At 39.3% G+C, this 15,047-nt stretch overlaps 1 protein-coding gene across 1 annotated transcript; it reads left to right on the top strand.

Moving 5' to 3' along the window:
* The first annotated feature begins 380 nt into the window (after positions 1-380).
* slc35b2 (solute carrier family 35 member B2) lies at positions 381-12,793 on the top strand. Its single transcript, XM_017456487.3, has 5 exons — positions 381-688; positions 6,371-6,561; positions 6,786-6,940; positions 7,300-7,578; positions 8,783-12,793. The coding sequence occupies exons 1-5, from the start codon at positions 669-671 to the stop codon at positions 9,437-9,439; spliced, it is 1,302 nt and encodes a 433-aa protein (XP_017311976.1). The 5' UTR covers positions 381-668; the 3' UTR covers positions 9,440-12,793.
* The last annotated feature ends 2,254 nt before the right edge of the window (positions 12,794-15,047 follow it).

Here is a 15,047-nt window from a genome sequence, read left to right on the forward strand (position 1 = left end):
TGCCATAAAAATATATTGGACGGAGTTTGACCAGTTGTAATATTTAGTATCTTTTATAAAGCCTTTGTCAGTCTTGGTCTAGCTCAACGAATCTATAAAATGTGCTTTACTTCTGCAACACCGGAAGCGGCTTTGTTACCAGGGAAACGTGCTAATGAAAGCTAGCGATAGCATTTTCCGGAATAATTTCAAACTTATTCTTTATTAAATTACGTGTTATATATTTTGCGGTCTAGGTGCGTTAATGATGATACTATATTCCCAATCACATTCAACAGACTGTTATTTCTGTCTTTCCGTTATTATGATTTATTTGTTTTTATTTTTTAAAGCCAGCAATAGCAACCACAGGATAGTTCCTGATCTCCATTGCGCATGCGCACACAGACGTAGTCGCGACACCAGCAGCTCATCGGTGTCGGCTCAGTACAGAAAGAGAGCCGTATCAGTGAGTCACTGTTAACCGATAAGTTCGTTACGAGCAAAGTTTCTTTTCGAGGAAGAAGGCGTTCTGAAATATTTTCACTTTATGTTAACCATTTAGTTGTGTACCGGCTCTAAGTATTAAGTGTTCATGTTCCGCACAAGTAAGGGCTGTGAGAGAGTTATTCGGGGGGTGTAACGCTAGCCGTCCAGCTAGCTAGCTTAGCAAAACTTTCCTGTGAAAAATGCCACCTTTACACCGCAGGTAAGAGCGGACTGGGTTTATCTTTCTCTATTATAGAGCGTACAAATATGGTAGTCTATAATAACAAGCGCGCAAATAACAAAGAGACTGTTTATTGTCATTGTTACTGTGCTTCGTAGCCTGTTAGCTGTGTGTGGGCTGACTTCCAGATGTACCCGATAATCAGAGTACTGCTTTATTGACTCACCAAGTGCACTAGATCACAGGCAATGTAGCTCGGATGTTTATATTGCAATAAAATAAAGATCAGGACTCAGACAAGACTGATAACGTCACACACACACTTGCTTTGTACATACTGTGGATACTGCATACATCTAATGCACTGTAAGAAAGAAAGAAGAATCTTGCACAGATGCACATTTCACAGATAAAGACATCATAAACACAATTATTCCATTATTATAATCCAATAATAATAATAATGTCCATATCCCATATGACGCCATGTTAATTGCTGTGTTGTTAACTTGGTAATGTTAACATTTGCATAAATAAAAATCATTTTGAATCAAATGATTAGAAATGAATAGGAATAATGCATGGGTTTGTGTGTTTGTTTGTTTGTTTGTTTGTTTGTTTGTTTGTTTGTTAGATCACTTTATTAATCCCAGAGGGGAATTCACTAAATTAACTTTACAGGCAGAGCGCCAAGAACAGTAACAAACCTGTTCTACTGAACAAACTGGCTGGTATTGGACACGTGTGAGATTTACCTGTACTAGTTACTAGAATATGCCCTTTATATACCCCTTTAACGTCTCTTCATGTATAGATGTGCAGCCAAATTATTAATTAAGTGGTTAGTAATTGATATGTCAGTAGAATTAGATGTGTAATCAGACAGGAGGATTCATCCATGACATTGGTTTAGGGAAGGTTGGTTAATGCTAATAATAATAATTGTAATAATAAACATAGCTGCAAGCAGCAAGCCGTTTAGGGCCCTTAAAGACGTTAAAAGATATTAATTACTATTGTGTAATCCTATAAGCACCTAAATCAAAGAAAAAACCTAGATAATTTCAAGAAATATCGGCCTTAGTCAAGCTCGTCTAATAGCTGCTGAACATTGCTCGACCAATGGTGGCCATGTTTTTCACGATTCACAATTGTCCTCGTATATGCTGGTTGGACCTTTTGACCAGGTCCATTTTTCAAGATTTGTTTATCATGTCTATTGGACCAATGGTTCCACATTTAGTGCCAATTTCAGGTTTTGTTCTGTCATAGCGCCACCAACTAGTCACAATTGTTTTAGGTCTGTCCTCAGATTGAGCCCATGCGTAAACGTACCCCAAGTTTGGTGAAAAGAGCTCATTCCGTTCCAGAGTTCTAGCCATTTACGTAAAAGCGAAACATACCGTAGCTACCTAGAGTCGAAAGTTCAAACTTTTTTTTTGATAATTATTGATAAAGAGACTCCATAGAATCGTGTGGCACTGGTTTCATCTCGATCGGACAAAAAAAACCAAGTACTTGTTCGCAAACGTATGTTTTTCAAGTCCAAGATGGCGAGATATACGTTTTGTTCAAGTGGTCACAAGTATTCCATAGATATAACACTTGCGTCTGTGATAAACGGTTCAAAAGTTATGGGCATTCTTCTAAAAATGCTCACTATCGCGCTTTGCGAGTGTAATACTCTGGGGTCCTATCTTCCCTCAAAGTTTCAGCTCTCTCCGACTTATGGTTTGATCTGCACTAGCAGTTTTAGGGCAGAATAATAATAAGAAGAGAAGAAGAAGAATCCTTAGTATTACAGTAGGGTTTCAGCCCTTCAGGCTTGAACCCCTAATAAAGATCCCTAACAACCACTGTTAAATATCAAAATTGTAACGCTTTATTCATAAATGAATAAAATCTTTCTAAAGACGGACTGCAATCAGTATTGTCTTAGATACTATAGATATATGAAAATCGTAAAGTATATTTAACGTGATGAAAGATCCAAGAACGTGGAATAGGCCTGGCTAAACAAATGGATTTAAAAGTACCAACAGAGCTTTAAAAAAAACAACAACATGCATTTCTCATGTTCACTGAAACATTATGCAAGAGGTTAGGGCTTCACAAAAGGCTTAACAAAAGAATCTTCCACTCCCTGATCCCTGTTAAATGAATAGATATGACATTTGTGGTATGTTGTGGAGCAGGTACTTCATATCTATGCAGTTCATGTCTGATTTTGTAGATGTTATTATGATATCTAGAGCAGTATTTAGTAATGTGGTTATGCTATTCATGGATGTAGGTATTTTCCACTGTTGTGGTGTTTATACACTAACAGACCCCTTCACACCCGAAACCTTTATGAGCTGAAGCTGTTGTAAACTGCAGTGCAGAGAAATGTCAGTGACAGCTAATGACTTAACCCCCACGTCATGCAGGAAAATGAATGAGATGACATTAATCGTGATCTGTCTGTTACACCACCCTGTGACGCATGGAGTGAGGACGGTTTAAACAGGGTTTTCTTAAGGTGTTTTGAAATTTAACGACTACAAATCCTGGAAAATATCCACCTTTGATGAAAATCGGAAAAATTTTCAGAATCAAAGAATTACTACAACGCTCCATCGCAAAGAGCCTTAAAGACTAATGTGTTGTCTATCAATATAATAATATATCAGATGAATGTAGTACAGCTTTAGAAATTCACTGTGGGGAATCTTGAAAATCCTGTATGCTGAATATCACTTCAGGTATAACTTTAAAAAAAAACAATAAAAAAAAACTAGGGCCTTGTAAATTCAAAATTTCTTCATATATTCATTTGAAAGCATCTTTAGCAATCCTGTCTGGAGCGTAGGAAATGATATGGAGCTGGTTATTTATACAGTGAATAGTCCTGTTTCTGAAATGGATGAATGGAAGTTTTATATAAAGTACAGTTTGCCTAGACGTGTATTGACGAGCATTTAGTTAATATATCACATTGTATAATGCTGGGAATGCTAACAAATTTAGCTTGTTGTTCAGAGGAATCCAGCAAATTGATGGTCAGGTCTTAGTGGACAAATGAAGATCTCCTATCTGGTCACAGAACGCTCTGGTCTGGGAAACCCGATATTTTGAAATGTTAAAACACTCAAATATACAGAGAATACATATTGCCATCCATCCATCCATGGACATATCGTGTCACTAGAAATCATACATAAATATTTGGTCCTCATAATTTGCGAAGATGGGTGTCACCACATCCTGGATTTGCTCGAGGTGGGTGTGGCGTGTTTTTTATTTGTCTGGGCGTGGGGGGGGGGGATCTATTTGACAGGAGAATTAGTTTTAATGCAGACTTGTATAGTCAAGTATTAGCTTGGGCCGAGTGGTTTAAAACCTCTTAAGCTCCCAACTGTGACCCATCGGTGCAGTGTAATTTCTTTTATTTGTATTAAGACATGATAAACACAGAGTCTGAATCTGTGTACACTATGTTTTTGCCTGCCTAGTAGGGCTGGGTGCTACAGCTAAAAAAAATCTATCACGATATAATGTTTCATATATTTCGGTATCCATAATTATTGATCAATTTGAATCTTTTTTTTTTTTTTTTTTTTAAAGACCAGTAGAAAATAAAAGTTTGAATTTAACCACTGTATTTTTAATTTGCCCACTTTATTAAGCCAAACAACAAGTAATTTTAGCCATAATAGTTAAACAAAATGAATAGTTAAACAAAAAAAAATGAAACTGAAGCAGTGAGCAGTACCTCACATTATTGATCTGTGCTAAAACAGCCTCCAGTTTTAAAACACACAGTATCTATCCTATACTTTTGGCCACTGTTGTATATTTCAATAAGATTTTCTCTTCTGGTACATTCATCTAAATCAACTCAGGAATTGCAGCAGGAGCATAAAAATTGCAGTCTACATTTGAAACCCTGAGATTATACAGGAATTTGAAATAGTCTGCGTGGAGGTGTGTCCAAGTTAATTGTGAAAATGCATGGATATCCCGTATGCAGATATTTTCTTTATTTAAAGGTGTTCTATATGTAGAAGTTGTAGTGACCTTTGAACTTTTCTCATTGAGATTTGAAGGGTTTTCTTCATGCACTTTGATCGGTTCATATACTTTCAGGTGTCATCAATGACGTGAGGTGACGTGCATTCTTCAGGTCTAGTGCTTTTCGTTCTGAAAGAAAAAAAAAATGGATAGATAAACAAATGACAGGATAGGTTAGTGCATCGTCCTTACTGAGCAGAGTTTCCTCTCCTGCCGTCGTGGCCTTAAGGAGTTGAGACTCATTCACAAAGACGCTCTGTTTGGCTTTGAAGGAGGCCCACTCCAAGAATGTGTAATTCATACACTCACACACTCTCTCTCTCTCTCTCTCTCTCTCTCTCTCTCTCTCTCTCTCTCTCTCTCTCTCTCTCTCTCTCTCTCTCTCTCTTTATTTTCGACCATTTTTCCTCCATATTAGTCATGAGCCACTATCGACATTTCATACTACCAGACTGTTTATTGCATAAAACATACCTAATCACTACAGGAATTATAGCATGGCCTTCATCGAGAAGGACACGTAATATTTCCTAGAGCCTTTAGAGTACAGCTGTTCTTATGCTGCCTTCGTACTTGGACAGTCCTTATCTCAGTAGCTCAAGCTCTGCTCTCAGACATACTTTGGGTGTTTTTAATCATTGGGGTGGCAGTAATTTGAAGTGCGTCAGGGGCAGTTATTCTAGCAGGTTTTGAACGAAAGTATTCAGAGTCTCTAACTCGAGATATACGCAGGATATATGTCCGGAATTTTTTTCAAAAAGCAATTTTTGCTGATGCATAAGCAAGCCGTGTTTGTTCTTCTCGTAATCAACAGCCATTGAAAGACAAAGTCCTGCTCCGTATGGACTTTTGTAAAACAAATATTTTCCTTTGGTAGGTATGCTAATGTAAACCTTATAATCGTACTGTATATGAACACATCTGTCAAGTCAAGACGCGTTATTGTCATTTCAAACATTTACAGCTTGTACAATACACAGTGAAACGAAACAGCGTTCGTCCAGGACCACGGTGCTACGTACAACAACACACTAACCACATGAGGCGACACAGAACTAAATAAGATCTACACATTTCTACATAACTCTATTTTGGATCCGGAGAGGCCGCTGCGTGCTACTGCCACGTCGCCATCTTGGATCAATCACCTGTACACCTGCTTCATGCGGTTATCCAGTAAGCCAATCGTGAGGCAGCAGTGCAGTGCATAAAATCATACAGAGACAGATCACGAGTCACCTGTGACCACTGTAGCCTCAGGTTCCTGCTCTTGGCTGACAGGACTGGAACCAGATGTGGTTTTCTTTTGACTTTTGTAGCACGTTTACGTCAAGGTTCAACGTGTTGTGCGTTCTTTCGATGCTTTTCTGCTCCCCACGGTTGTAAAGAGTGGTTTCGCGCCGCACTCATACAGTGCAAGCAGAGGGCCCCGGAAAGCATTTCATATTTGACTTCACTTTCAGCGTAGCTAAGAATTTGGGTTTATTTTAGGAGAGTGTGCTGAATCCCAACGATGTGATCGAGTTTTGGACTAGCATGGAAAATCTGCTGAAAGGGGCAGTTGTGTAGTTGAATGTTGTCTTTATGTACCTTGAGTGTGAAGTGTCCACCAACGGCTAAGAAAGTAAACATGAGCCCGAACCGCTGTGTGTCCGTGTGTGTTTGCAGTGTGTGTCCTGTCCTGCTGCTATGCCTCTGTACGCCTCTGGTGGCAGGCATCGGGGAAACTCTGCTCCTGGAAAGTTGGCAGGATGTGTGGGTTTTCCGTTTTTTCCTCAACATCCTGGGCTACAGCACCATCATCATCCCTGGATATCTCCTGATTCACTACTTCAAGAGGATTAACTATCTTGAGACAGGTTTGCTCAGTAATGTTTCTTCTCTTAATAATAATTAGCGGTAGGTGATGGCAAAAATATATTGTAAGGATATTGTAGTGGTCTCACTTGCCTTAACGGTGATCTGGTGAGATCTGTTGTACTGGACCAGCTTCCCCTTCGCCTTATTGGTGGTGTTTCACTTTTTGTCTCTCATCTTGGTCATGATGGTTCCTAAAGGCTTCTCGTTTTCTGTTGTCTTGCAGGCCGAGGGATCTGTTTTCCCCTTATAAAAGCATGTGTGTTTGGCACTGACTCTAAATCGACGCTGCCGGATGAGGTAACTGAGACACCCAGAATCGAGTCCACTTCACCGTCATGGCAAGCCATCAAACTTGTTTTCTGTGCAGCAGGACTGCAGGTAAGCATGAGACGGTAACTGATAGCTTTAATTGTGACATTTAAATGTAACCTTCATTTATCTTTGGTCATTTGTGCTTCTTTATATGTCCAGAATAATTCTAAGATGTCTTTCCTTAAAGAAATATTACAGAAAGTTGTTTAAGACAAAGATCTGTTTTTCTTAAACGGCTGCACATGCAAATTCTGCATTTAAATAAGACTTTACCTGTGAAGGTGCACACTACACAACGATCAAATCTTAGCAAAGTGCGAAACTGCTGCACAACATCGTGACAAATAGAGTGTTTTAAAATCAAGTTAACGAGAGTTCTTTAGTGTATTTAGTCCGCAGTGTATAATATGTTTTTGGTGTCATAGGGCTCGTATTTGACGTGGGGCGTGCTGCAGGAGCGAGTGATGACGCGTTCCTATGGAGCCAGTGAAGATGGGCAAAACGGCGAGCGGTTCACGGACTCTCAGTTCCTGGTGTTCATGAACCGCATCCTGGCTCTTACCGTGTCCGGCCTCTGCTGCGTACTGTTTAAACAGCCCAGGCACACGTCACCCATGTACAAGTACTCGTTTGCCTCCATCTCCAATGTCCTGAGCAGCTGGTGTCAGTACGAAGCCCTCAAATACATCAGCTTCCCTACACAGGTGATGCTCAGTAACTATAGGAGTATACAAACCTGTCCTTGGTCAAGTCAAGTCAAGTCAAGGGCGTTTTTACTGTCAATCCTCTATATAGCTTGTATACATTGGAACGAAATGTCGTTTCTTCCGGACCATGGTGCAGCACAGAACAGTACGCAGGACTACACACAGAGCAAATACACAACAATGTGAGACAAGTGCAAGACGATAAATACACCGGACATGGGCTGTAAACTATAAACTATTGCGTAATGTATCAGTACAAGTGTAGCAGCAATACTGGCAGCAAAAATTAGTTCCATGGTATAACTTGAGTGATGCAGCTATGTAACGTGCAGTGTTCAGTGGTATGAGTCTTACTGGGTTAGCTGGTTGATTAGCCCAGGTAAGCACTGGGAGGCAGCAGGGTGTTGAGTAATCTGACTGCCTCAGGGAAGGAACTGTTGTGGAGTCTGCTGGTGGTGGCATCGATGCTCCTGTAACTTCTGCCAGATGGCAGGAGGGTGACGAGTCCGTGAGAGGGGTGAGAGGGGTCGATGGTGGATAGAGAGACCCCGATGATCTTTTCAGCTGTCCTCACAATCCGCTGTAGGGTCTTGTGGTCGGAGGCTGTGCAGTTTAATTCTGATTCTGTGGAAACAAGACAAACAAGCTAAAATAAAAGTTCTTGTCTTAATTATCAGCCATGTTTTTAAAAAATAAATAAATAAATAAATGCCAATAAGATGCAAACTGATCATTCAGATATTCTACACGTAATTCATAATAAATGATAAACTCATAAAGTTTCACTCTAATTATCAAGGTTTTTACTTAAAATGCTGTTGAACTATTTAAGACAAAACAAATGCTGAAATTTGATCTTTGAAAATTGCAGTCAGTGGTAAACAGTTCTCAGCACAGTAATTTGATATCAGTTATTTCAGGCATTCATGTTTAAGGTGATCGAGGTCTTGTATAAACTCAGACATATATCCATCATATGTTTTTGAACTGGCATCTGTCCCGCAAAAGCATTTTTTATAATCGCATTTTTTATAATCGGATGAGGTTTATTTCAGGTCTCGTACCAAGTTAATCATGGCTAGTGTTAGCAGTGAAGATTATGAACATTTACGAGTCTAATTCCAGTCGTTTGCTATTTTTCCAGTCTAACGCTCTATGTATCTGTATGGTTTAAAATGAGCTCTCTTGCTGACGTTTTCAGGTGCTGGCCAAAGCATCTAAAGTCATCCCTGTGATGCTGATGGGCAAGCTGGTGTCACACAAGAGCTATGAATACTGGGAATATTTTACAGCTGTGCTGATCTCAGTGGGTGTGAGCATGTTCCTTTTGTCGAGCTCTAGCAGTACCAAGCACGCAACCATCACTACTTTCTCCGGCATCATCATCCTGGCCGGCTACATCGTGTTCGACAGCTTCACTTCCAACTGGCAGGACGAGCTTTTCCGCCACAAGATGTCCTCGGTGCAGATGATGTTCGGCGTGAACCTGTTCTCCTGCCTCCTGACGGTGGGCTCTCTGTTGGAGACAGGTGCTCTGTTCGACTCGCTGGCGTTCATGGGCCGCCACAGCGAGTTTGCAGCTCACGCTGCTCTGCTCTCGCTCTGCTCCGCTTGTGGCCAGCTCTTCATCTTCTATACCATCGCACAGTTCGGCGCCGCCATCTTCACCATCATTATGACACTGCGCCAGGCCTTCGCTATCCTGCTCTCCTGCCTCCTCTACGGCCATGCCATCTCATCAACGGGAATCTTTGGGGTGGCCGTGGTGTTCTTTGCACTCTTTCTCCGGGTCTATGCACGTAGCCGAGTGAAAAAGAGCAGCAAGAAGTCAGCACAGGCACCATTACAGAAGGTCTAGATGAAGGACAGTGATAACACAGCCACGTTATTTGTGGTTTTGCTTCCTCTATTTTCTTGTGCGTATCTTGTGTGCGTGCGTGCGAGCTGGGGGTGTGTTTCATAAAGCTTTGTTTCTACTCTGTGCATAAAAAAAGTACTGAAAAGGGTGGCACTCTTTATCTTTTTTTTTCTTTCTTTTTTTTTTTCTTCTTCTTTCTTTTTTTAAACACAGACTAAAAGAGAAGAGAAGGGATAGTTACATACTTTGTGTTGTGTGTTTGTTGTGGGTTCTGTTTTTGCTGAGCCGGCGTTTGGTCAGAGGTTGGATTCTCTCCCTTGGGTACGTGCAAAGATTTCTCTGTATGTCTTTGTTACTGAATAAGTGTGAACTTTATTATTTATGGTTTAGATTTTAATTACAACCCGCTGATCATTTTTACCCCCATCAAATTAAAAAAAAAAAAAACAATCATTTAAAATGCTTCATTATTATTTGTGACGATACCCCATTCCCATTTCTTTTAGGTAATGATGAGTTTGAGACGATCCTCATTGAGCGTTGCTTAAAAAGCAAACTGTTTTCGTAATTTAAAAAAAAACATCTGAATGTGACGAATACATCCAGCATTTCAGGCCAGTAACTGATCTGCTCCTTTAATCCTGCCTCTAAATCTCACACTTCTGTCAGATACCTTCTCTGATTGGTTCAGTCATACAATTCAACATCCAATTGATGGACTTTCACTTAATCTGTGTGCTTAAGTAAGAAAATCCCTCAATCATCTGATGGTCGTTACAGTGGAAACATGGAGTGAAGGGATTAAGTTGAATCTTGTCACCTTTCAAAACTTGTCTAAACATATTTAAATCCACCTGTGCTTTTATTTATTTATTTATTTATTTTTTCCTTCAGAGGGTCTGTTTTTTTTTTTTGTTTTTTTGTGTGTATTTTCTACCCTTGAATAAGATGATTGGAGTAAGTGCTGAGATTTCTTCAGCACCAGACCGTGAGTGCCTACTGTATTATAAAGTAGATTTTTCTGTAATTATAGGAGCTTGGCAGATAGAAACAGGTGATCTGCAATCACAGCGTTCTTTACCTTGAGCAAGACTCAAAATGAACATTGGGCATGTGCTGATCATTAGTTATGCTGCGTGTGCTACATAACACACACACACACACACACACACACACACATACATACATAAACAGCTGTTGTTATTCCAAATACCATCACTTAACCTAAGTTACATTCACTGGAGTTAAAAATCTGTCCAAGGAGACTTGATTTAGCCAAATCTGGAGTTACATCCTTCTTAGCCAGGATAAGACGCAGGATAAGACCGAGGTTAATTTAACATTAAAACGCTGCTCAGTCAGAACACATACAGATGATCATGGTATCTTTGTTAAATACAATATTGTGCGGATTTTTTTTGATAAAAGCATACATTAGGTGTGGCGTTTTACTCTGATCTATATTATACGAAACATCGCTGGTCATTTTAATGTCTCCGATTAAAAAGGTGCTCTTTCTTCTTCTTCTTCTTCTTCTCTTACTGGCTGAGAAGAGGACTTTTCTGATGAGGCACAGGTTTGTTCAGAACAAAAAAAAAAATCCATATTTCTCTAAAAATAAATATTCACCACCTTTGAACATGGCTGAATAACAATGCCAAAATGACGTAAAGAGAAATCTATGAATCTAGAAGCGCAGACTCTTGCCTTATTATTATTATTATTATTATTATTATTATTATGTACCATTACCATCCTGATGCTAATTATTATTAAGCATTTGATTAAAGGCTAGCCGGTTGTTGTTATGAAAACTTAATATCAGCACGGGGCTAATTTACCTTCTTAGAAGCACTATATTCTCACTCAAGTGGTGTTTGAACCTTTTAAATCTTTTCCATCGTATCGGTCCATTGTTCATCGGAGGGTCAGATTATGACTTAAGACAGCCAGTCGTTCTACTCGACATGGCCGTGTGTGCATTTGCACACGATTTGATTAAATGATCTTGTAAAAAAAAAAAAAAAAAAATGTTTTCTCGTATGACGTTCTCCTGTCCTGTTTGTTCACCACGTGTACCGTATGCTTGGGTTTAATGATGCCGGGTCGCTTGCAGTGGGTGTCCCAACCGACCACGTTACAAACCCCACAGTTCATTCACCTTTCAGCTGGGATACTGATTTTTGAAGTTCGCAATTTGAATGTGGAAAGTAAGAGGAATCGATGAAGAGGATCCAGAGAAGCCAGTAGTTTTCTTTCCCCACGTAGAACCTGTAGGCCTGTTTAGAGTTTGCAAATTCCTAGTAGAGTTTTGCTTTCAGCTACACCCACTCAGCACTCTGGAGCTGATCACCTGGTCCTCTCTCTTCAAAACCTTAGAGACCGGCTTGCGAGATTCTGAGTGTAACTGTATATACATATTCATGGTTTATGAAGCCTCTGACAAAATTATATTTACAGTAAATATAATGGCTGCCATTTCGAGCCCCTGTTTGAACCTCCCTTGTGAGGTTACAAACAGCCAATCCATGTGGAGGAAACCTACCAGTCTTCCACTGCAGGTTACACTAGTGATATATCTGGAGTGCTTTGGCAGAGTAACCACTGAATCATAGATGGAGGATGTACGTGTATGAAAATGGGATATCTGCCAAGACATCGGTTAACACATGACTACGCTAACAGCTTCAGATTTATCGATGACCGTGAATTTGTGACTCAAAATGAAGCTGTAATCAGTGTATTTTGCACAAAGTTCATTTTTCACAGCTACATGGGAACCCAGCGCTCAGCCCGTCAGTAATAATGGTGTGAGGGATGTACCGTGTGTCGTATGTACACGTATGATATTTTCTCCGATTATTTTGGGCAGCAAACTATCCATATAAAGGATCAGATCTAGTAATGCTTTATTTTTCTTCTTCTTCTTTATCTTGTTTTAATGATTCATCAAAAAAACAAAACAAGACTTGAGCGTGTAACAGGATTGTACAGATGACTCTGCATTCGTTCCTTTGAGTAACACTAATGTTTGTATGTGATACTAATGTGTTTAAGTTGTAGTGTTTAAGCTTTCTTTGGGTTGTTGTTCTGTATGCAGTAACGGTCAGCCAAATGAACACAGGTGATCTGCTTTCAGCATATATGAAGAAGCACCAGGTAGACAATGCAGTGATGCTGTTTTACACCTTATTTTTAAAAGAGAGAACACCGTGTGATTTGTCATCTGCCTTAATTTGTGGTAACTATGGTTATTTGAACTACACAAACAATACCTGTTTTTTATTTTAATACTAACATCCTACTTGATACCATGATGTTATATATATAAAATAAAGAACACATACTGGTTATTCAGAGTTTACACCTATGGCAATCTGTAAGTGATCAGATTCATTTAGAAGGTTCTTGTTTCTTCCCTCACCATGTGACATTTGATCAAGCATAGTGTTACTGGGCTTTTGATGAGTAAATCCTTTACTTACATGATCAGATCTCCTTTAATAGCTTCATATGCTGCTATGCAAATTAATAGGAAAATGGTTTTACGGCACTTTTTTTTTTTTTACAGAAAATCACCAAACAAACCACCAAGAGTCCTTCAAGAGATGGTCTTTGACTCGTTCGTCATCCTCGTCTTTCTGCCAGGCTTCTCTCCAGGAGAGAGACTGTATTTATGTATCTACTGATCAGGCGAAAGTGTCCCTTTTTTTAAATCGTTCATGTAGAAGTCATGAGAAATGAGAAAGGAATGCAATCTATCTATCTAATGTATTCTGTTTCTACTTTTTTAAGGCTGTATTAATGTTATGTTTGGCGGATTAAATGCATTGGAATACTTGAAGAAACTGGTGTATTTCTTCTCCCCCCCACCCCCCCACCCCTATTGCGTCTAGTAAAAGCAAACTCTGATATCTAAAATTGGCTGTTGACATGTCTATATTTATATTTCTCAAGCAGACAGATGATTTTAATTCAACTGAGGTTGAATTCAGTCCACATACAGAGATGTTCAAAGACTTGGCAACAGTACAAATGTTCCACAAGTGACCGAAACCTAAAGCGGCCATACTTGGTCGTACTGTATGTGTCTGTTAGTACAAGTCTGTATTATTATGTATAACGTCTGCTTCTATATGATGGTTAGTTAGGATGCCTAATAATGCACACTATTAACAGTAAGAGAGTAGTGTGAATAACAGCGAGGTACATCGATTTATGTTGAAGATAATCACATGGTAGAAATATCGTGGCACCTGAAATCGTATTGAATCGTAGGGTTTTCTCCAAATATAGTGTTATAACATATGTATAAATTACCAAAAGAAATAAAGTCTTTTGTTGTTCAAGCAAAGCTTTCCTGAGAATATTAAAAAACAAAGATGCATTAAACCGGGTTTTTTTTTCTCTCTCTCTTGCTCATAAAATACTTGAATTCCTATAAATCATCACGCTGAAGGTATGTGTAGCAGTTCTTTATGACATGTAGAGTGATTCACAATCAGCCCTAACAGTAACCTGTAGAAATCTGACCTTCACCCCAAGATTTAGGAAATCAGTTCAGGATTACAACCTCAACACTTCACCACTTTTCTGCAAATACACCACCTACATGTTCCCACTCCTCTTACCAGCTAAACCCACACACTTCAGTCTTTTCAGTAATGCAAATGAGGTGTTTTTTCCTTCTGTCACCAAGTGACTCGCAGCTAAAGTAACCCGATAAGTGGGGTTTTAGAGTCAAACACAATTCGAAGGAATTAATTGACAACTACAATCTAAATATGTTTCACTTCGGCCTTATGTTGTACTCTGATCAATTTCTGTATTTTTTTATTTAAGGTATCATAAAGGATCTTTCTTGTATTTCTTGTCTGTGGATTGAACCTCAGGTTCCCAGGTCCTGGGGTTCCTCCTGTCCTGCACATCTTAGTGTTTTTCCTGGTCTAACACACCCACTTTAACTCGGGTATGGCTTCATTTCTGAGTCTTTGAATCGGGTGTGTTAAAGCAGAGAAAACACTGAGCTGTGCAGGAGAGGGTGTACTCCGGGACCAGGGTGGGGAACCTGTCGATCCAACCATTCTTCATAACGGCATAATAAGCTTTATGGTGTAAAAGCAGTCATCAGGGCTGCTTGATAAATATCCACTTTCAGGTAAACACTGTAGTTTCTTACACTAGTGACCCTTATGTCAAAATGATTAGTCAAATAGATATTAAATACAAATTAAATTTCAATGTAATGCAACAAAGATAGAAAAATTATCAGTATTGATCATAATATAATTGATCATTAAAAAATATTTCTATATGTGGATTTTGAGCTCACTTATCTCTAAGGACATTTCAGGTCTTTGATTATTTACGAATCTCATTTTTCACTCAGTTAATCCAATTTCCCCCGTTATTTTTCTTCAATTTCAGAATTTTTTTTTTTGTAACCATTGGTAATGGTATTACTGTAGTGTTTGTGTGTGGGATTTCACATGTTCATTCCATGTCTATGTGGCTTTCCTTCGGGTTCTCCAGGTTCCTCCTGCTTCCCAAAAACATGCCTGTAGGCTGCTAGGTGATACCCTACAATGGACTGATATTCCTCTCCTTG

The sequence above is a fragment of the Ictalurus punctatus genome, chromosome 25 (assembly GCF_001660625.3).
Source record: "Ictalurus punctatus breed USDA103 chromosome 25, Coco_2.0, whole genome shotgun sequence".
Taxonomy (NCBI): Eukaryota; Metazoa; Chordata; class Actinopteri; order Siluriformes; family Ictaluridae; genus Ictalurus; species Ictalurus punctatus.

What these genes read in the sequence shown, in the direction of transcription:
- slc35b2 (XM_017456487.3), top strand. Translation starts at nt 669, where the DNA reads ATGCCACCTTTACACCGCAG. An exon ending in TCTGTGCAGCAGGACTGCAG is followed by an intron (nt 6,941 to 7,299) that starts GTAAGCATGAGA and finishes TTGGTGTCATAG; the next exon opens with GGCTCGTATTTGACGTGGGG. An exon ending in ACATCAGCTTCCCTACACAG is followed by an intron (nt 7,579 to 8,782) that starts GTGATGCTCAGT and finishes TGACGTTTTCAG; the next exon opens with GTGCTGGCCAAAGCATCTAA.